The following is a 24,040-nucleotide window of genomic DNA, read 5'->3' on the forward strand; positions in this document are numbered from 1 at the left end:
TGTGTGTGTGTGTGTGTGTTTTTAAGGGTGTGACATGGGATTTAATTTATGGATAAAATTAAATGAAAGCTCTTAAAAGATAAATCTGGATATCTGAAGACATTACTGAAAGACTTAACAGATTGTGTGATCTTCATAAACTAAAATATCTTCCATGATAATAACCCTAAAAAGAAGAAATGTTGAACATTTAAAAGAAAAACTGATAAAGCTGGTTTTTAAGGACTGATAAAAGAAGGAGGAATTATATTGCCAAAACAAAAAATGAAAATAAAGGTTTCATACCAAATATAGAAGAAAATTATCAAAAATTTGTATGCACAACCATATTCCCACAAAACTATGAAACATAATTTTTCCATCAGTTAATAGTAATTTTTCCCATTATATGTAAAGGCAATTTTTAAACAAATTTTCTCCCTCCTTACAATGGTAAAAAGTTTGATAAAGGTTACAAATGTACAGTTATGTAAAAAAACCTCTATATTAGTCACATTGGGAAAGAAGAGATGGTTTGTAAAAACCATTAGCTTGCAAAAGGAAAAAAATACAATTAAAATAATGTGCTTTGATCTGCCAAATTATTTTTAATGCTGAATTCTGGATGATTCATTCTCCAGGTGGGAGGAGGGAGGAATTTATCAAACTTCCAAAGAAAAAAATGACTGAACCAGAGCTATATACAAGTGATTTATTTCCATCTGAAATCCTGACTAAAGATCATTTAATCTCTGAGTTGCATAAATTCTTCATAAAAATAGGAAAAGCACTTAGGTTCTTCTATTAGACAAATTTCAGAAAGAAATAAAATCACCAATGAATACTGGTGCAAAAATAACAAAAGCTGCATGGATATATATAAATTAATGCGGGAACTGTCTTCCACATGATAAGCTTTAATTTTTAGGCATTGTGGTACAGTATATAAAAGAGTGTTGAATTTGGAGCCAAAGAACCTAAGCTCAAACCTTGACCACTACTTATGTGATCTTGGGCCAGTCTTTTTAGCCACTTTGGTCTTGGTTTCCTTATCTGAAATGAGGTTAAACTTAATCAGTCTTTTGAGTTTACTTTCAGCTCTTAGTACATACCCATGCCCCTTTGAATTTATGATACTTCTATTGAAAATGCCATATGTGTGTATATAGGCTTAGAATGACCAAGCCTTTCTTTTTTGCACTTACAAAAACACTTGTTAATCTTTGGTTTTTATATCAACTTCGTTTCCAAAATATATTTTCCTTCTTTTCCCTCTCCAGAAAACCATTTCTTGTAACAGAATGGAAAAGGAAAAAGCATTTAGTCAAAATAACCCTATGTATCAACCAACTTTGAGCATAGATGTTTCCTCATATTAAGAGACTTATTCTTTTGCAAAGATCTGGAGGGGACATTTTTCTTTTGGCAATCAACCTTGTTCAACTTAGTTGTTTGTTCCTATATTGTTAAGAAGACTCCTTATCAAAAGCATTTGTTCAAAAATCAGAAATTAGGATTGCTCATGAAAGAAAAATGCTGAAGCCATTTCTGTAAGATTGGAGCTAAAGCAAAAAAGCCCACCACTGTCACTATTTCATAGTGCTAAAATGTTAGCTATGTCAATATGCCAAGAAAAAAAATAATAAAGTAGTGAAGTAAAATTATCTTTAGTTATAATGTTGTAATACTTTAAAATTCTAGAGGGTCAGTGAAGGAACTGATCAAGACAATTATTACAGAAAAACAGCAGGATGCAAAATCATCAGTATTTGTTATTAACCAAAATCAAGACGAAAAGATAAAGAAGAATTCTATTTGCAAAAAATACAAAGTACTTGGGACATAACCTACTAAGAAGCATATAAGACCTAGATGATTACAACTGCCTATAAGTTAGAGCTCCACTATTCTGATTTCACTGATGGAGGTGCTCCCTTCACAATCCCATATCAGAATTTAGAGATTAAGTAGCCTGTATGTTCTCATAACCAAACAGGGTACAGCAGGACTTTGAACCAGATTTACCTTAGTCAAGATAAGGCATTTTATCTGCTATACACATTACTTATTAGTCAGGGGATCCTTTATAGAAACAGGCAAAACAAAGGTTTATCAAGAAAATCAGATAATAGGAATGTCAAGAAAATTTTTTTATTTTTGAAGGAAGAATGAATAGATCAGATCTAAATTATATTCCATAGCTGTAAATATCAAATCGTTGGAAAGCCATTTTTGGGAAATAAATTTATGTTGTTATGCCACAATAAATTGCAAATGCATTGATGTTTTAAATATTTCAAAAATTTGAAAGTCATAACAAAAGTATAGAGATTAGAAAAGACAAAACACGTGTTTGAGTAAGTTAAGATGTAGCTATAAAGTAGCAGAAAATTAAATATCACCAAAAAAAATTTTTATGAAACATTACCAATTAAAAATCATTCAAAATACATCATCAGTGACAGGAATCTGCATAATTCTAAATTATAATAGCCACAAAAAAAAAGTAGCTGGTCAAAAGTTGGGAACACATCTCAAAAGGAAAATGTAGACCATGAACAACTCTTAAAAAATAGTTCAAATCAAATTAAAACAACTCTTGTATCACCTAATATCCTTCAAAATGAAAAAGATGCAAAAAAAGGAAAAAATTTCATTTTTGGAAAAACTTTGGGAAAACCACCAATTCCCTTCTTGGATTTATGTTAAAGCACTTTGGAAATATGTGAGAAAAATTGCTGTTATTTATAAATTAGAAGTCCTAACTCAAGCAAATTGAAGAGGTATGACCTAGATTTACTAAGCTGAGGCTCAGGACTGGAATATAGGAGTCTTGAAGGACATTCCTTTTTCAAAAGAAACAGACTAGGTAAACCAGGAGCCAAGAAAGAGCATTATAATTTTTAAGATCGTGTCCTGGTCAGATAGTCAAGAATATTACCAAGAGAAAGCAACACATAGAACATTTGAATGTCAGCGGAGGCAGAAAGAGAAGTGATATTGCTGTCAAGAATAGATCAAACACCAAATGGACAGAAAGAAAATAGATGAGAAGAATTCAAGAAACAAACATCTGGCAGGGAGGCAGTAATAATACAGACTAAAGTTACTCACACATCTGCTAGAACACACTCTACCTAAAGCAGAGCATCTAGTGATTTTTTGACATTATGACTGCCTCAAAAGTTTGAAGAACCAAGAACAATTCCATTTTGCATCTTATCACCAAAGAGGAACTGAGCGTTGGGGTAGAAATGATGGGAACCTGGAGAAAGTGACTATTGCATCTTAGAATGTGTCATACAGAAAGAGAAGAAGGCTGGGCATATTTTTACATATGCCCCCGTTATATAAGGAGATGGTTAATATTTATATGGAAGTGGTATAATGATGTTAAACAACCAGCATGACTTTATTGAGAGTGGGTCATGCCAGAAAACCCTCATTTTCTTTCTTGCCAGGACATAATCCAGTAAATGAGGATAATGCTTGTAAGTAAATCTTGTTTTTAACAAAGGAATTGGCAGTCTTTTATATTATTCTTAAGAGGGGAACATGGAAAAATATGGGGTTAGGCTATAATTCATTTGGATGGATTCTGTATTGTTTAAATTAATAGACCCAAATAAGAGCAAGTCTGTAGTAGAACAGCAGATAACTGCTTTACTGTAATCTCTTTAATTTTTTTTTTTTTGTCTGTGATTTTGATAAAGACAGATCACCTATTTTATCACATTTGTAGATGACTCATAACTAATGGTAGCTAACACATTGAATGTCAGGATTCAAAAAGACCTAGGAAAAATGAATTGAAAAAGTTGAAGTTTAGAAATCAAATTCTTTTTAAGCCTTTTTTGGCTTTATGACAATATGTGGAGTAGATATGACTAGCAGATCATATAAAAGATCTTGATGTTTTAGTGCATTGCAAGTTAATTATGGATCAACAACCTGATCTGACAGACTTGGGGCAGGGCATATAACAGGCTGCTTTAAGAGAAGCCTGGTGTCTATTAAAATAAGGGGAGGTGCCTTTGCACTCTGCCCTGATCAGACCATATTTGGATATGTTTTCGATTCTGGGCCCATAATCAGAATATTTATCAACTGGAGTGTCCAGAGGAGAGCCACAAAGATGATGAAAGTACTTAAGTCTATGCCATATGAAGATCAGTGAAGGAACTGAGGATATATGTTTAGCTTGGAGGAAAAACTGATGAGATGATGGACATGATAGCTGTCTTCAGGTATTTGAAGAATTGTCATGGAAGAAGGGTCAAACTTGTTCTGCTTGGCCCTAGAGGACAAATCCCAGAGCAGTAGTGGAAATTGCAAAAAGGGAAAATGGGCTTGATGTAAAAAGAAACTCCCTAACAGCTATCCAGAAATGAAATATGCTGCCTTATGAGATAGTGATTTTTTTCCTTCACTTCCCTTTCATTGAGTAAAGACTGGATGGTCACTTCTCAGTTATAATATGGAAAAGACTGTCTTTTAAAGATAGTTTTTAAAATCCCTGCTTATGGATTTCAGTGACAGAAATAAATGATCCATTTTTCCAAAATATTCATAGTATTATTAGTAATAAGTTGGAAACATTGCACTTGATTATTGGAGAATAGCTGAACAAATTATGGTGTATGGATGTAATGAAATATTAACACCATAAGAAATTGCAAATATGAAGAATTCAGAAACTTGTGAGTCTAAATAAAAGTTGTGTGAAGAAAGCATTCATAAAAACGATACACAAAAGACTATGACAACATAGGATTGTAGATACAGAGTAGGAAAGGATTTAGTGGTCAACTGATCAAACCCTTCATTTTACAGATGAGATGGAGAGAAGTTATTATTGCCTGATGTCACACAGTAAGTGGCAGAACTGGAATTTGAATCTTGACCCTCAGACTCCAAATCTAGCCTCTTTTCCACTATATCATGCATAAAAACACAAAAGACTTCAAAATTCCTTGCATAATGGGTTGATTGTTAAATTACCCAAAAAGTGAAAGGTAATGTATTTCTAGTTACTATCACTTATGCAGCAGTTATGTGTGACTTTCTGTAAGAAAGTGCTTAGGGAGGCTACATGTTAGGAAATAACAATAAAAAATAAAAGCAGTGTTCACATTGAAGGAAGCAGTAAAAGCCTTACCTGGTCCTACCACATAGATCTACAGAGTCATACAGAGACATTGGCAAATTGGAAGTATTCAGAGGAAGGCAACCTGGTGTTGGAGGGACCTAGAAACCATACTTTCTACAGATTGTTTGAAGAAGCTGGGGATGATGTGCTCAAAGATAGGATTTATAGGGAAGATGAAGGAATACCATCGCTGTATTCAAATATTTAAATGTCTGTCATGATGAAGACGGGTTAGATCTGTTCTGCATGGTACCAGAGAATAGATCTAGGAGGACTGAGTGAGAATTGTAGAGAGAGAGATCTCAACCCAATCAATATAAGGAAAAACTAACAAAAAGAGTTCCAAAAGAAATAGACTACTTTGACGAAAACAGCAGACCTATTGAAGCAGAGGTTGGATGACCATTTATTCTTGGGATGTGTTGTAGACAAGAAATTCTCTGTGAGGTCATTTTCAATTCTGAGGTCCTAGAATCTATATATTATAATGTCCTCTACATATTAAAGATTCTGTACATAATAAGTATAGGCACCAAAAAGGTCTGCCTTTGAGAGACAAAAAAGTTAAAGAGACCGTGCACCTACTTCAGTCACTACCAGTAGGCCAAAGTGGACAGTATCTTATGCAGTCCATTGTCATATATATTAACAATAATAGCATAGAAAGCATCTAGCCAGCCCCTGCTCACTAATCCATCCAAATTTTTATTTAGTGATAATTAAGATGAAGGGCTATACCGAAACACTATAGTTTCTGGAGAATTTTCTCCAGATATTTGAAAACTGTCTTGTCTTTTAGGTGGTGAGAGAAGTATGTCTGGTCACTCTGGACCAGGCCATGTGATGAATCGAGGAGGGATGTCGGGGTAAGAAGTTTCGTCGAGGATAGTTGATTTTCTTTTTCTTCACGCTTCCCTTCCTCTTCCTTTTATAACAGCCTCTTTTTTGCATGTTTGTTTAACTTGCTGATTTGAAGGTTTCAAAACAAAATGAAATCTTTCCAAGTAATAACCTTTGTTATCTAAAGCCATGTGTGATCAGTCATATGTTGTTCCCTATAAAGCAATCTCATGGTTCTATCATCTGATGCATCTGATCAAGAGGGGGAAGGCAATAGATAAGAGTTAATGGCTCCAAATCATCCAAATCAAAGCCCTTCTTGAAAATGTACAGGTAGCGGGCTTACTGGGGTGGGAGAGAATCTTGGGGACAAAAAGAGTTTGAATTTGTTCCTAGGCGTGGCAGCTTTGCAGGTGGAAATTCCCGGGGCCATGTGATGCAGGGTGGTGGAATGCAAGGTGGAGAATTTGGAGAACAGGACAGAGGGAACAGACCTAATGACACCCGCTTTACTCGCCGCTACTGAATATTTTAAAACCTATGTTAATGTCATATAGCAACAGTGATGCATTCTGTTTGCCGGGGCTACCTTGAACTGTGTAATATTTTTTTTTTAACCTGCTCCCATATTGTAGCTCAATACAATGTGAATTTTATTTGTTTTAAGGTTTTTTCCTTTTGTAATAAACGTGTTCCTGTTCACACACCATTTAAAATGTTCTTTTTTTCTGCCTCAATAAGTAAAACAGTAATGATCGTAGAAACAGTGCCAAGACAATAAAACCAGTCAATTAAAAGTTTATCAGAAGTGTTTTCCAAAAGCTTTAAAGGCAAAGTTTACTACCTCAACCTACCTGCTTATACCTATTTAAAATCCCAAAGCCAAGTCTTTACAATATTTCTTTTTTGGGGGGTACATTTTGCATTGTGGATGCATTAACTGACTGCAGTCTCTCCTTGTCTTTCTTGATGCTCACAGTAAAGATTGTGGTGGGTGTGTTTTGGCAAAGTGAGAATCTTAAGCTAGAAACCCTTATACCTTTCTTTTCTCACATTGATCCCTTCACGTGAAATTCTTTTTTCCTTCTTTCCTCTTTTCCCCATTTCTGCCTGCTTGCTGTCTTAATTTCTGTCTAACTTCAAGGCCTGGTTTAAATGCCATCTCCATGAATATAATCCATTTCCAAAAAAAAAAAAAAAATCTCCACTACAATCTAATTTGTATATCTATCTAATCGCTTTAATATTTGGATTAGTTATGTGATGATATCACAACTGATACCTAAGACATCAAGGATACCTATCTGCTGAAAAGAATGTGAATCAATTATGTGGCAGTGTGGCACAAGGGAAAGAGCTTTAACTCTGGAGTCAAAACCCATGTGCATATTCTGCCCCTGATATTTACTATCTTGAATTATTCAAGTCACTTACTCTCCCAGAAGCTGTTTCCTCATTAGTAAAATGAGTGGGTTGGATCATATAGCCACTGAGGGAAAAGCCATAGGCAGGCTTTCTGGTAGTTGAATGGAAGTTTCATAGATATCCCAGAATAAGAAAGCACTATGGGGTGAAGATTTGCATTGGAAGAGGAAACTGTCCTTGCTGGTGAAATGGACTTACTGAATCAACACTATAGGAAATGGACATACTGAAAACTCAAGAGTTGGAGGAAGCTTCCTTCATTAATCTGTACCTGAACACAAGTCCTCTTTACCATACACCTAACAACTGACTAGTCAGGCTCTGTTTACAGTACTATAGTAAGAAAAAGTCCATCTCAGTTGCCCATTCCACTTTTGCATAGTTCTAAAATTAAATGGAAATTTGCCTTTTTACAATATCAGATTGTTAATTTAAAACTAGGAGAGACTCTGGAACTCATTCAGCCCAACAGGATCCTCAAACTACAGAGTTGGTGCTCTTTTCACTGTTCCAGCTTGCCATGTTTCCTATTTCTACCTTTTGGATCCAAAGTCTGATCCTCCCATTGAGCATAACAGCCCTTCAAATATGGGGAAAAAACCATTAATTAGATCTTGCTAGTTGCTAAATATTCCATTTCTTAAGCTAATTCTCATGGCATGAGAGAATATGTTGGAGTGATGCTAGAATTGTAATAAGGAAGTTGTGAGTTCAAATCCTAACTCTTATCAAAGTATCGTTCATGTGAATATACGAAAGCAACTTAACTTGAGCCTCTAGCTTCATCTATAAAATAAGGATAAGTTACTTTAAAAAAAAATGTAATGCCTACTGTCAGGCATTGTGCTGGGGATACAAATGCAAAAATGAAATTTCCCTCAATGAATTCATAATCCACTGAGCAGATACATTCTAAGTAGATAGAGAATATACAAAATCCTTACAAGCTCATTTCTATTGGAAGATGGGAATCAGTAACAACTGAGGGAGCTAGGAAAATCCTATTGGAGGTGGCACTTTAACTGAGCCTTGGGGGGAGCCAAGAGAACTAAGAAGTGAATGCAGAGATTGAGAACATTCCAGACATGGGGAACACATCCCATGGAAAGTTTTGGAAGTGAGAGATCATCTGTACATGGAGCAACAGGTAGAGCAGTTTGGCCATAGTGGTGAGATCAAGAGGGGAGTGATGTCCCATTGGCTCTCAAGTGTCAGTTTGTATCTGATTCTAAGAGCAATGGAAAGCCACTAAAGCTTATAAAATAAGGGAATCGCATTGTCAGCTGTGCTTTAGTATTAGTTGGCATCTGTATGGAAGAGCAATTGAAAGAAAAATGAATGTCAGGAAACCAAGAGCTCAGTGCAGTGGTACAGGTGATGAACCCCTGAACTAGAATAGATGTGATCAAAGTAGATAAAAAAGGAGATGGTGGTTGAGTAGGTGCAATTGATCAGCTTTGGCAAATGTTTGGATTGAGGAGGGAAGTGAGAGAAAGGGATTGATGTGGTGAAGAGTTGAGGATAATTTCCCAAGTTAAATAGTTTTGTGGTGGTCTCAACAGGATGGATGGTTTTGCACTATGAATGTTCTTACTAAAATGTGGTACTCAGAACTGTTACAAAATATGCATATTGAGTCTAGCTAGGAAAAACTAATAGCAAGAAATATCAGCTCCCCATACTTGGATGCTGTGCCTCTTAACATAGCTCAAGATGGTGCATGGATCTGTAATAGGCTTTTTTCTTTATTGTAAGTGTGGATGAGTTGGCCAAAAAGTCTTTGACTGGTTTCTTTCACAGTGTATTGGCATGTGCATCTCAACCAGGGAGGAGCCAAGATGTCCCATCAGATGTTTCTCTTGAAATGGCAACCTCTTAAATACTCTTTGTCCCAAGTAATCTTGGAGTCACCTTCCACAATTGTGTATGATCTTCCCATCTATTAGCATAGGTTTTGATTTGAGAGTTATCCATATATTTGAACAGACAGAAGAAGTGAGGATGGAGGATATTAAAGGAAGAAAAGATAGGAAGAAATTTTTTGAAAACAAGTCTAAAATGAACTTTTTGTTCACTTTGCTATGAATATAATGAAGCTTAACTTGCGATTTCTTCCCATATTGAGTTTTAATAACAAAAGAAAAAAAGTTTCAGATATCTCTGTGTAGGAAATCTGAATTATTTTAATAATTTAATTAATTTAATAATTTAACAAGATAAAGATAATTGTTCAAAATCTGTAAATAAAATCATAAGATTAATTTATATAGCAATAAGTACATTATGAAGACTTACAATATGAAGTTGTAGTGACAAACTGAAAAGTGGAAACACGTCATGGTAAATAGAAAAAAAGCTATTTGGACTCAAAACAACCTAATTTTGAATCTGAGGATTTAAATTATCTCTGTAACCCCTAGGTAAATCATTTTACCCTTTTAGGTCTCCGTTCACCTATGTAAGTGGGAAGATTGAACTGTATGACCTCTTCTAAACTCTAAATCTATGGTCCATTAACCTTTTTTAAAATGTCATTGTCAAATCATATTTAGGTTTACAATCCACTGGAATACATTTTTCATACAAATGATTATTTGTCCCTACCTCTCCATTTTGCATTTCTGAAGTCATTTTCTTAAACTTAAATATATGCTGATCATCTTTTTGAGGGTAGAGACTGTTCATCTTTGTTTACTAGGGATTTTAAGTATATGTTTGCTGCATCATCAGAGTCTGGAGATAAGTTTCTGGGAAATAAAAGGGAAATCCTTATGGAGAAAGATGATGAATACCTCAGCAACCCAACAACTTGGTTTATCCAAAATAAGTATAACACCCTCTTAGAATAAATAGCTCATTTTAAGCTTAGGGGCATAATAATGTCTCCTAAGATCCACATAGCTCCTTACCCTTCAACTTTATAGAGTTTATTTTAGACTAAAGGTCCTTACCCTTTGTGTCAGGGGCCCCCTTTCCTACTCTGCTGAAGCTTATGGGATCCGCCTTCTCAGAATGTTTTTAAATTTATAAAGTTAAATACATAGAATTACAGAGGAAGCAAGTAATATTGAAATTCACTTTTCTTTATGTGTGTAGGTATACACACATGTATATGGTGTCTAAATATACAGACATTTAAAATCAGATTTACAGATCACAATTGTTAAGAACCTCAGTTTTCAACAAAAAGTTAATGAATTCAATTACTGACTACAAGCCTCCAGTTAGTAAAATTCCTAATACCTGTACAGAGGTGGAGCTCCCTACTTAAGTTTATGTTTATATCTACCTCTAGGTAACCACTAACCAAGTTGTCTTTTGGTAGATAGGCACCAAGAAGGAAGATGGAGAAAAAACAACCCTCTTCTCAGGACTTTTCAGCCTAGGTGTTCCACTTGGAGATGGTGGTAGATCTAGCACATGACCCGCCTCAGTGTCTCCCTTCCCTGCTACAGCTCAGTTCTACCTTCTTTGCTCCTTAGAGATGTGCTGGAAAGTTCTTTCCTGCTCCTCACTGCTGGAACCTCCCAATTCCAGCTAACTTGATGTTTAATTTATGCGGCATTTAAAGGCTCTGATGAAATCCTCAGCCAAATGGAAGTCTTCCTGTCTGGTGTCATTTCACTTCATCACATGACTCAGAAACATCCAACTTAAATCAATCACCCTATCTATCCTCACCCAAAAATCTTCCTAACAACCATACAAAAAATAAAATGGGATACATCGGTTGGTAGTAAGTTTACTATCATATAAAGTTATGTAGATAGAAGCCAGATTACTATTTGTCAGGAACATTGCAAGTAGGGATTACTGTTGAGGTACCATCTGATTCTGACCTTCCTACACAGAAATTGTTCCCCAAGGTACATGAAGTACCAAGTTATTGGGCTTCTTTTCCCAGTTTTCTACATTGGGCGTCACTGATTGCCTTCATACCTGGCTACTCTCTGAGGTGTAGTAGGAAAAAACATGCAGCTCTATCCACATGACTGACGACCTGGAGAAAGTTGTTGCTACAGAGCATTTCCCATTTCCATGTCCTGTACTCTTGGCCAAAAAAACTTAGGATAGCAAATCTATAGTGAGTGATTAAAATGTCGCCTTTCTGAATTTGGATGTTAACTTCTGTGTATGTACATTTTAACATTAGGAATGGTTTCTTTTAAATGCTTGTTGATTAGTTGTGAGGACAATCTTATAAACAAATATTCCTAGGGAAGAAAGCAAAAAGCACTTTTTTTCCCCCCTCCATCCATAGATACAGGAGTTTCCATAGTGGGATTTTTGGAGGTCTTCTACTTAGTATGCATGAGTAATAACTAAAGTAATCATCCTTTAAGGAATGCACATCTTGTTTTGGTTTTACTTTTTTAACTTACCTGATGCTTCAGTACATTGAATCTATGAACCTATTAATAGAAATTAATCTGCACCATTGGTGTAGAAGAGGGCAACCTATTTATACCCCATCCTGTAGAGTCATTTCTAATTCATGCTCTAGATCTGGCACAGATTTAACCCACCATGCTGAAGGCCATTTTTTATTTATTTTTTTTTAAGGAGTCTTGGCTAACAATGAAGTATTTATCCCTTGCTATTGCTATATGATCAGCCTTAGTCTTTTTTCTAATCAAACATCATCTGTGAAGATAAACTTCAGTCTACTTGTATTCTTTTGGTCACATGGAATTTTAATTTTTGGGAGATTTTGGTTTTCTGGGATTCATAAGTATATCCTCATTAAATTAAGCCTTTGATATAAATTTGCATTATTATTTTTAACATTTTCTCAAAATGAAACTTAGGCAATTTAAATAAGCTCACAAGAAATAGATTCCTAAGATTTCTCAAATATGCCAGAGGGCTCAAGAATTGTGTGTGTCTGTCTGTGGCAGAGAAGAGAGAGAGACCTATCTTTGGTTTCTTTAATTTTTGCTATTCTAAATAGTGAACCAGGTTAAAAAAAAAAAAAAAAAAAAAAAAAAGATACAGTCCTGTATTTCAGGAAGATCAGAATCTAAGAAAACAAAGTTTTAGTAGCAGCAGTGTTGTTTTCCAAGAACCTGGAAAAAATTTTCTATTGGCTGTATAAGAACTCCCTGCTCTTAGTTAGGAAACAAATTCTTCCCTACCAACTATATACTTCTATCAAAGGATTACAATTTGTAGTTGGTAATTAAAAGACTATACAATTCTGGTGTTAGATATCAAAGATATAAATATATGTATGTATGTATGTATATACATCTATACACACACACATACATATAGATATTGATGTCTAATACCCTTCTGTCTGAGTCAAGGGACAGCCTGAGTAGTGCACTGATATCTATGAAATGGCAGCTATCAGAATACTCAAGGAAAGACTTGTAAAGCACACTGGAAAGCTCCTCTATGGAGGATTCCAGACTTGGTCAAGAATTATATAGTATTAAAAGACCTGGATACATTGTGATCAGTGATAGTAGATGTGCCTTACATTGGTAAGATTGTGGATTCATCAAGTTATTTACCATATGTGTGACCTTGGATAAATGATTCAACTGGGGGGAAAGAGGGACCTTGATTTCCCCATCTGTAAAATGAAGGGATTGGACACTCCCATCTGAGCCCTAAACTGGACTTTGCCACTAACTCCTGTGAACTCAAAAGAAATTACCATCTCTGGTCTTCAGTTTCTTCATCTATAAAATTAAGGTGTGATCTCTCAGGCCCCTCACTATCTCTAATTGGTGTCACATAATATAGAAAGAATATTGGATCTAAAGTCAGAAAACCTAAGTTCAGATCTCAGCTCTCCTACTCATTACCTGCTTCTGCCCTGCTTACCGTGAACAAGTAATTCTACTTAGGCCTGTTTTCATATCTATACAAATGGGGAGAGTGGTCTAGATATCTTAGTATCTAGTTCTGAAGTGTTAGGATAGTATAACATTCATGATCATAAAGCAAAATAACTTGACAGAGCCAGATATAAATAGAACAACAGGCAGGATCTAGTAAGAATTGTAAAAAGATTACACTTGGGTTAAAAAAAAAAAAATCAACATTTATATAATATGGAGAATGGTAATATTTTACACTATGCTAATTTTTAAATTAAATGAGTCAACAGTTAAAGAACACCCTCCCAGAAAACAACTTGATGCAATATTGCATATATAGATATATATAATATTATATATATATTTTATATATATATATATAATGCATTAAGAAAAACCAGGAAAGGGGGGAGAGTGCTGATTGTCTGACTGTATTCAACCATGTTGAAGGACCTTGAAGTTATACACTATAGGGATCACTTGAAGGAACTGGGGATATTTGTCCCAGAGAAGAAAAAACTGGAAGGAAGGAGGAGAGGGAGGTCATGGAGTAGAGAAAAATTCATACTACTGCTATGTTTAAAGTCCAAGAGATAGTTTCTGGGTAGATTATTAATAAAAGAATGAGAGTTGAAGTCAGTGAAAGACTGAGAAGAACTACAGAATAATTCTTCAGGCTGTTTAGGCAAGAGGATCTGTCTCCACCTAAGCTTGAGTAAGAACTCGGTGGGGGGGGGGGGGGGCTTCCTCAACCTAAATTGAATTCCTTGCAAAATTAGGTGGGTTCTAACCAGAATGAGAAGTTAATGCAATCTCATCAGTAATGTCCTACCCAAAAAAAAAAAAAATTTTTAAATTTAGAAAACAAGGAGACTCTTAACCATCTTTCTTTGTTCATCCAGCACAGACTCTGGGGTTTGAAATATGGCATAGATGAAAGAACGCTCTAGTTTGAGTTGGGAGAGATACAAGTATTCAGTTCTTTCCTGATAATTAACATCTGTATGGCCATGAAAAAAATGTCTGAAACAACTTCCATTTGTGAATGAATTGGAAAAAGTTACAAATAAACGTTTCACAGGGTTATTCACAGGAGGATCTGATTTGTTAACAATTTTCAAAACTTGAGATGTTTTCTCTAAGTAGCTGCTAATGTTTGACATTTGAATGTCTCATGCTCCTCTGACCCTCCACCATTCCTGAACTACAGAACCTTGTCCTTGGATAACATCAACTTTCAATTTGGGGGCTCCTGTTTCATATATCACTTGATGGGGTATAGAAGTGCAGAACTCCAAATAGTATATTGTACTTGGGGATCAATGTTGTGAGATGTCTCACAAGAATTTGTAGGTTTGGACCATATCCAAATCAAGAGGCAAAGATTTTTAGCCATTAACCAGGGAAAGATGCAAGCTAAGTTCCCTAGGAAACAAACCGTTAACAAGAAGGATGATGCCATAAGGCAGGCTAAATTCCTAAAGAAGTTGGGGGTGGGAGGATTGACTAGCAGGTTAACCCTAAAAGGAGTTAGCCATTGTGATTCGGTAAGAGGAGTAAGCCTAAAAGGATTTAAGGAAGAAGCAGGCTACCAGTACATTCTTTCATTGGGGAAAAATAATTTTCGGGAGTTGACATCATAACTTAGCTTAGTTATTGAATGTTGTAACTGAAGCCATGACTAAATTGCCCGCTTTAAGGACTAGACAATTGATGCTCCTCCCACTTGCCTCAGGAAGTAGCTGAGGATTCATCTAGGGCCCCCTGCAACAAAGGCCCACTTAAATTCAATAGAAGCCTTTTGTCAACCTCCTTCCCTATAGCCCACTTAGAAACTGGGTTGCTATCAGGGACATGGCCTTTTGTTGAGGTCTTATTCATATCTCTAGAAGAAAATTTTACTTTTCTCTAGTATAAATATATGACACCCTATAAATGTAAGGGCTCAGTTGGATCCTTCCGGCTACTGAACAATCCTGTATTTATGTGACACTATCTTGCTTCCCACTTAGAGGGCATAAGCACTTATTAAGCGCTTACTGTTGTGTGCCAGGTTCTCTCCTAAATGCTTTACCAATATTACCTTATGTAACCTTAGTAGCTGCCTCTTCCATAACCAGGAAACACACACCTCACATCTTTGACATCAGACCCACACTCCTCCACCGATAACGTTGAGACTATTCAGCGTCCTCAGCCCTCCTCTTCCACTCCCCAGACTTCAGTATCATGGGCTCCTTTTCTTGTCTTATGGAATTCTCACACTAAGATAACTACAGACCTACCTAGCTGGCCCCATTCTCTGCCTCTGCTCTGGAACCTCGCTCCATGTTCTCCACCTGTACCTTCCAGCTCTCCTTTGTCTCCTGGCTTCTTTCCATATATTTGCAACCACGCTTCAGTCTTCCATCTGGCCTCTTACCTATCTTTCTTCTGGCCCACATCGCTGAGTTTCCTGAATAAAATTTCTTTATCTAAAGTCTGTGCTTTCTCACTAGCCACTCTCTTCTCAGTCCCTGACAATCAGCCTGCCCCAGTCGCTGCCTTTTGTAAAGTGATCAATGACTCCTACTTACAAAATTCAATGACCTTTTTTTTTTCCAGTCTTCATCTTCTTTGACCTCTGCAACTTGGGCCACTTTTGGGAAGTATTTTGAAGTGGAAGTACTGGGTTGCAAAACCCAGTTCAAGTCAAGAATTTATTAAGTACTATATGCCAGGCACCAAGCTAAACTCTGAAGATAAAAGAAAAGCAAAAATAGTCCTCACATTCTAATGGGGGATGCAGCATGCATGAGACCAAGGGTAAGTAAAAAAAGCCTGTTCAGGCCTCGGTTTCCCTTTTTTAGGGGTGGGGAGAGGTTGTTGTGAGGGGTGGAGGAGGTGGAGAAGACAATCTGAGTTGTGATTTTGCTGGGGTCACACAGCTAGTAGTAAATGAGGCTAGATCTGAACTCGGGGCCTCCTGTCTCCAGGCCCTGCTGTCTCCACTGTACTACCTAGCTGCCCTCCAACTCTTGCTTTTCTCTGCTGTAAAATGAGCACAGTAAACAAGACTAGGATTCCTTTCAACTTTAAACCTGTGATCCTCCGGATCAGACAGTGAGTTTACTTTCACCAAATATAAAATTTAAAGATTGGTTTCAGTTCTGTTTTGCTGAGACTTAAGATTTCATAACCCCTCTCCCGATTTCTTCTTGGAAACTTCATCGGTCACCCACAAACCAGAAGAACTTTCCCAAAGGCCAGGCTTATGTCTTGTAACTAACTTTGTAACCTCACCCATCACTTACTTTCCAGAGATACTTGAAGGCCCCCCAGAGCCCTTGTCCAGACCTCCTTGTTGTGGGCCAGTGAAGCTGCTCACCACCAGGCCAGGAAACTGAATCGTTTGTCTAGGGAAGCTGTGGATGGTCACCAGGCAAGACGGATCCCAGACACCAGCGGATCTGCCAGACATTCCAGCTCAGCTGCACAGAGCGCAGCTCCGGGGCTGGCCCTGTGGCCTGGATGCCTAAGCCTTGGTGCAAAATGAGCCCGAGGCAGGTTCTCACTCGGTCAGGAGCCATGCAGGGACACTCCCAGAGTCTCTGAAGAACCTTGGTGTGGGTCATAATAAGCCATGAGGGATGCCGATGCAGGACCACCCAGCCCACTCAAAGGGGACACGAGGCACACAAATTTAGACCAGTGTGCAGGCCCGACCTCTGGACTGACCAGCCACAGTCAGAGGTGCCCTACCTTGACCCCAACATCATGAGGTCCTTGGTCCTCTGAGCATGAAGGATATCCATCAGTTCCCACCACTCGACCATCCTTGCCTTATGATCTGAATCGCATGTCCTGGCTGAGATTAGGGGGCTTCAGAGGGGGAGGTCCAAATGATTCTGTCTCAGTTGTGACTGTGCCAGCCCCAGCCAATCAGAAGAAATGTGTTGTAGAGCTTCTGCTCTGTCGGTCAGCAAGCCATCAACCAGATTTACTAGTTACTTCCAGCCTAATAAATTGGTCGTGCCCAGAACTTTGTCTCTTGGTTTACCTTAATTTTCAAATCTGAAGCATGTGTGATTTTACTTGTCTAAGGAACCTGAAACCACTTATTCATTGACCCAGATCACCAGATAGAGGCCTGCTGTCTGCAAGCAGTCAATAAGCATTTATTAAGCACTTACTATAAGGTAGGCATTTCACTAAGCACTAGGGTTACAAAGGAGGCAAAAAAAGCAATCCCTTCTCTCTAAAGGGCTCACAGTCTGTTGAGGAAGACTAACATGGAAACAACTATGTATAAAGATCTAGACAGGATAAATTAGAGATGATCAATAGAGGGGAAGGCATTAACTTTAAGGGGAATCAGAAGGATTTTATAGAAGGTACCATCTTAGCTGGGACTCAAAGGAAGCCAGAAAAGCTGGGAGGTAGAGGTGAAGACAGAGGGTAGTCTAAGGATGGTGGACAGACTGTGCAAAGATACAGTGTCAAATGACGAGAGCAGGGACATTTCCATTCTCTAAGGTTCCCAGCCTTAGTGGAAATTTCTTCATTTTTATGGAGATGCAAATGTCTTACTCAAGGCAACAAGATGGCAGAGCCACCCTCTGAATCCAAGTCTCCTGTCACCTAACCCGGCCATAGCACTTGTTTTACCTGCTTAATCACTGAAGTCCCTCTCCATCTGTGTGCTACTTGTGATTCTTGCTTGTTGTAAGACTGTAAAGCAGAAGCTTCTCAGTATAAAACAGACTGACGGTTGAGTAATGAGGTTATAAACACAACTATTGACAAAAATAAAACAGTGTCCTAAATAGTTGCTACAGCAGAGCACAGGAAATAAAAATCAAGTTGACAATTGACATTCTTATAGTGCAAAACACTGCCTTGGTTCCTTATGACAGTCTGCATCAAAGGTCATTTTTGGCCAGCCCTCTCTCACTGAAATCCAGTTCATTTGCAAGTCAAGATATCATCTCCCTTGGTCTATTTTGAGAAGGAAGAAAAACAGTAATAATTATAAATAAAAATTTATTTTAAAATAAATAACAATAAACTTTTGATTGAGTCAAATGGGATGAGTAGTAGCTGAGTGGTTGGGCCTGGGTTCAGTAAGAACTGAATTCAAATCCAGTTTCAAATTTTTGGCACATTGGCCCTGGGCACTAAGTTATTTAATGTCTCTTCCTGTTTCATATGACCAAGTGAGATAATATTTAAGCACTTCACTGGCCCTCAAAATGCCTTATTGTTGTGTCATTTCAGAAATGTAAGACTGACCCCTTTTGGGGGTTTTCTTGTCAGATGCTGGAGTGGTTTACCATTTTCTTCCATTTTTCAAATGAGGAAACTGAGGCAAAAGACAGTGTCTGAGGCCAGATTTGAACTCATGAGTCTTCCTGATTGCAGGCCCAGCACTCTGTCTACTTTGGCACCTAGCAACCCTAAAATGCCTACTTCTGAAGTCACAAGGAGCTCTGGAAGCTTTTTTTTTTTTTTAAATCTTTATTTTCAGAATAGATGCAAAGATAGTTTTCAGCATTCACCCTTGCAAAATTTGTGTTCCAAATTTTTCTCCCTAACTCCTTCCCCTCCCCTAGACAGCAAATAATCCAATATATGTTAAACAGGTGCATTCTTTTATACATATTTCCACATTTATGCTGCACAAGAAAAATCATGTCAAAAAGGGGAAAATGAAAAAGACAAAAAAAAGCAAGCAACAAAAAAAGGTGAAAATACTATGTTGTTAAAGAAGATCCAACTCACTTCCAGCTGATCAATGATGGACAGAAACAACTACACCCAGAGAAGGAACACTGGGAAGTGAATGTAAACTGTTAACACTACTGTCTATCTACCTAGGTTACTTATACCTTCGGAATCTAATACTTAATGTGCAACAAGAAAATGGTATTTACACACATATATTGTATCTAGGTTATACTGTAGCACATGTAAAATGTATGAGATTGCCTGTCATCTAGGGGAGGGAGTAGAGGGAGGGAGGGGAAAATCTGGAAAAATGAATACAAGGGATAATGTTATAAAAAAAAAAAATCACTCATGCATATATACTGTCAAAAAAATGTATAATTATAAAATTAATTTTAAAAAAATACTATGTTGTGATCCACACCCAATTTCCATAGTACTCTTTCTGGAAGCAGTTCTTGAATGAATGGTTTGCCCATAGATTGATCTATTGATAGATCTAGAAATATAGATATATATATATATGTAGATGTATGCATGTAATTTGATTCTTATAACCACTCTGTAAGGTGGTGCTATTAGTATCTTGATGATTGGATAGTGATCTAAGATACTAAGATTAGTATCTTAGATATCAGATGAGGAAATTAAGGCACAGAAGTGCCCAGAAGCACACAGTTGTTAAGCAGCCAACTCGGGTATTCTGGCCTCCAAATCTGGCACTCTATCCCACTAAGCCTTTGTGATCGTCACAAGGCATAGAAGGGTAGGTGTTGTGATAGGAGAGCCACCGGCCAGAGGATGCTGGAGGTCTAACTCAGACCTGCAGAATGAATCCCTTCATGTGAGAGAAGGAGGAGGAAGAGGAAAAAGGAGGAGGAGAATACAAGGTGACTGAGAGGCAGTTGCTGTTTTCTGACTTCCCCACTGAGAGGCCATTTTGTTGTCTGACCTCTCTCCTCTTCCCTCTGCCTTCAATTTCTCATTCCTAGTCCGCAATACATGTGTCAGCAAAGGCTGCCCTGCAGTTTCTTCAGATGTTGTGACCCACAGCTGTGGAGACTCTCGGAGAATTGACCTGCCCCTTCACCTAGGCATGGTCCTTAACAGGTAGGAATCCTCTTCAACTTGTCTTCCCCTGTCTTATGGCAGGCAAACTCTAATTCTTGCTCCCTCTATAACTGTAATTCAGATTTTCCACCTATTGAGGTAAAACTGGTTTCCCCTGGCTTTTTTCTCTCAATAGCCTTACTTCTATCAGATCAGTCATCTGCATCCAGAAAAAGAACTAAGGAGAATGAATGTAAATCAACACATGCTATTGTTCACTTCTTTTTTATGATTTTTTTTAAATCTCTCCCATGGTTTTTCCTTTTTGCTCTTGTTTTTCTCTCCCAAAATGATTCATAAAGCAATGTGTGTTAAAAGTAAATAAATAAATAAATGCAATTAACTGCTATCAGACCAAACTCTTCTGCTGAAATTGCATCTCCTCTCCTCTTCAACCTCCAGCACTATGGATCAACTCTCCTTTTTCTTCCATCTCTTTACTCTCTTTCCATATTTCCTGGTTATAATGTAAACTGACATTCTTTCTTCTTTTACTTTTTAAAGCTTTTTATTTTCAAAACATATGCATGGATAATTTGACAACATTGACCCTTGCATAGCCTTGTGTTTCAGATTTTTCCCTCCTTCCCCCAGACCCTCCCCTAGATGGCAAGCAATCCAATATATGTTAAACATGTTAAAATATGTTAAATCCAATATGTATAAACATATTTGTACAATTCTTTTGCTGCACAAGAAAAATTAAATAAAAAAAAAGAAAGTAAATGAGTAAGAAGATAAAATGCAAACAAACAGCAAAGAGTGAGAATGTTATGTTGTGATTCACAGTTCCCTCAGTTTTCTCTCTGGGTGTAGATGGCTCTCTTCATTACAAGATCATTAGAATTGGCTTAGATCATCTCATTGTTGGAAAGAGCCACGTCATCAGAATTCAAAGTTCTATAATATTGATGTTATTATGTACAATGATCTCCTGGTTCTGCTCATTTCACTCAGCATCAGTTCATGTAAGTCTCTCCAGGCCTCTCTGAAATCATCCTGTTGGTCATTTCTTACAGAGCAATAATATTCCATAACATTCATATGCCACAACTTATTCAGCCATTCTCCAATTGATGGGCATCCACTCAGTTTCCAGGGAAACTGACATTCTCAAAGACTCTTCAGAAGAACTTTATTCTACTAAGAAAACAGTTTGTTCACTATAAATTCTTTTTTACCCTACTCCACACATCAAAAATTGATCTATATTTTTCTCCCTTCTCTTTTCCTTTACTCCAGTATCTGAGTAAAAAATAGCCCTTCTTGCTGACACTATGCTTTCTTATCCCTTTCAAGAATTTGACACATGATGTTTTCCCTTTTACATCAAATTTAATCTTTCCCCATCTATTGATTCCTTATTTGCTGCACATAAACTTTTCTTGCTCCTTGAAAAAGCCTTTACTTGACCCCACCATTCTCTTTATTTATTTGCCTATATATTTGTGTCCCCTTCTATATTCATTGATTCCATTTCCTCTCCTGCCCATTTCTTAAGGACTTCAATCTGGCTGATGTCTCACCATTCTACTAAAACTGCTCCCGAAGAGAAAACAATGATCTTTTTAACTACTAAATCTGATGGCTTTCTCTCAATCTTTATTTTCCTTGACCTCATGCCCTGTAACTTTTCCAAACCCCCTGATTTTCCTTCTATCAGTATGACTGCTCCTTCTCAGTATTCTTTTCCATCTTAAATCTACAAAGTCGTTTTTTCTAAACTCTGGATCCTCTAATCTACATAATCTACATAATCCCTCTTAGTACTCATCAGTGCTCATGGATTCCATTGTTATTTCTCTGCTGAGGATTCCCAAGTCTGGATACCAAGCCATTGGCAATTCAAACTCAACATGACTAAAATAGAACTTAGGCCATAGTAGGTACCACTTGACTGGATATTATGGTGACCTTCATTTGGACAATTATTATATGACCATGAACAAGTCATTTAAGCTTTTTTGAGATTCATTTTCTTCATCTACAAAATGGAGATATTAACAATATCTGTAATAGTATACACCTAAGTGAGTATCAAATGAGATCTTTTAGCACTTTTCAAACTTTAAAAGCCCTGTTTAAATACCAGTTATTAAATAGTATATTATATGTACATACATACATATGTGTTTATATGTATACATCTAGGAAGGAAGATGGGATTTCAAAGAGGCAACAAGGCTTTATCAAGAATAGATTATTCCAAACTAACTTCATTTCCTTATTGACATAAGAAAGCATTTTAAAGCATCTATTATGTATCAGGCACTGCACAAATATTATTGCATTTGATCCTCACAACAATTCAGGGAGGTAGGACTTACAACTTTATAGGGAAGTAGGGACATATGTGTCTGTATTTCCTAGAAAAGAGAAGTTTGGAGTAGGGATTGGCTTAGATACATACACATTTGTTTATATCCATCCATCTATATATGTGTGTGTGTATATATATGTATATGTATATATATATGGATAGGTGTTAGGATTACTAAGTGAGAACTCAGGTTGTCTGGATGGTGACAAGGTGAGAATTCAGGTTTTCTGGACAATTACAAGGTGAGAACTCAGGTTGACTTGATAGAGGGGGCAAGCTCATTGGCTGGGGTGGTTCTTCCCAGAAGCCCTTGCATTATCCCACGCCCATTCTCTGGGAGGATAAAAAGAGACAGCACTGGGCGCAGAGAGCAGATCGGCCTGGAGAAGGATAAGAGCTGGAGGAGATTCAGAGCCAGGATTCAAGAGAAAGACTCTGAATTGCATCAGGCTTGACGGGGCTCTCTGCAGGAAGGAAAGTCACTTCTTTGGACAAGAGTTAACAGCAACTGCCTGGAGACAACGGTTCGTTACAGGAAGAAGAATCTGTCTGAGAGATTTGAGTAGACACAGCAGATCTCTTCCCAGAGAGCGATCCAGCAGCTTCTGGAGACGATAGCTCGCTACAATTGGCGTCCACACGTGGGGCAAGGACTTTTGCTTATCCTGACAAGAGGAGCTAGACCAGACCTTTGCATTTTGGCGCCCGAACAGGGACAGACACGGTCCTGATTCCAGTGGAAAAGCTTCTGATCTAGATCTCAGTCTCTCTGACCCAGAACCGTGAGTAATGAGGAAACTTTGTTAAAGATTAAGTGAGCGTGCTAATAGATAAATAAGGAACTTAACTTGTTAAGGGCTAAACCAGGAATCTCTTATAGCTGAAATGGGGCAGATGTTAGCTATATTCAATCCCTGGACCTCAGCCGACTCATCCCCAGCCCCAGAAGCAACCTCAGCTCCACCCCCATTCAGGAGTGGTACTATAGAGAGTATAATCAAGATAATTGAGGAGCAGAGTTTACTTGTAACCTGGGTACAGATTGCTAAACTCTTGGCTGCATTAAGACGCACATCCCCTTGGTTCTTAGAGGAAGAAAAGATAGATGTAGATAAATGGAAGCTAGTGGGATATGAAATGAAAGAATTTCAAGCAAAAAATGGGCCTCGTTCAATTTCTGCAGAAGTATTTTATATCTACAACATAGTTCAATTAGCCTTAAACTATAAAGCAAGTTGTAGGAGAAGGAAAAGTTCTAAAAATGAACAGAGGAGGAAGTGTGAGGAAAAAAGGAAAGATCAAGATCTTTCCCTAGAGCAAGAGGATTTAAATGAGGAATTATGGTATGATTCTCTTGAAGAAGCTTCAACCCTGCCTAGAGAACAGATTATTGACAGGCCCACATCAACCCCACCTTCAGAGATGGAGGAAGAAAGAGAGCAAGAGGCAGAAACACAAACAGAATTGCCTGTGAAGAAGCCTAAGCCTATGACAAGATTAGAAAAAGCATTGGTTAAAGCTAAGAGAGAAGGACAGGATATAAGTGATTTTATACATGCATATCCTGTGATTGAAAATACTGACTCTGTAGGTAAAAAAAGGAGAAGATATGCACCTTTAGATTTGAATACAATTAAGGATTTGAAAAAAGGTTGTACCCTTTATGGGGCTACATCAGCT

The 24,040-nt window shown here is 37.4% G+C and overlaps 1 protein-coding gene across 10 annotated transcripts in view; it reads left to right on the forward strand.

Annotated features, from left to right (window-relative positions):
• The window catches only part of LOC141565487 (scaffold attachment factor B1-like), a 48,400-nt gene extending 32,377 nt beyond the window's left edge, over positions 1–16,023 (forward strand). For 4 of the 10 annotated variants that reach the window (XM_074308578.1, XM_074308569.1, XM_074308628.1 and 1 more), the window contains 3 exons: positions 4,813–4,851; positions 5,928–5,994; positions 6,365–6,677. In XM_074308578.1, coding sequence (XP_074164679.1) covers positions 4,813–4,851; positions 5,928–5,994; positions 6,365–6,494 — 236 coding nt within the window. In that variant the 3' untranslated portion in view covers positions 6,495–6,677. Of the gene's footprint in view, positions 1–4,812; positions 4,852–5,927; positions 5,995–6,364; positions 6,678–15,828 lie in introns of those variants that run through there. The other 6 variants (XM_074308588.1, XM_074308594.1, XM_074308648.1 and 3 more) reach the window with 4 other exon arrangements.
• Positions 16,024–24,040: the final 8,017 nt, after the last annotated feature.

The sequence above is a fragment of the Sminthopsis crassicaudata genome, chromosome 1 (genome assembly GCF_048593235.1).
Source record: "Sminthopsis crassicaudata isolate SCR6 chromosome 1, ASM4859323v1, whole genome shotgun sequence".
NCBI classification, from domain to species: Eukaryota; Metazoa; Chordata; class Mammalia; order Dasyuromorphia; family Dasyuridae; genus Sminthopsis; species Sminthopsis crassicaudata.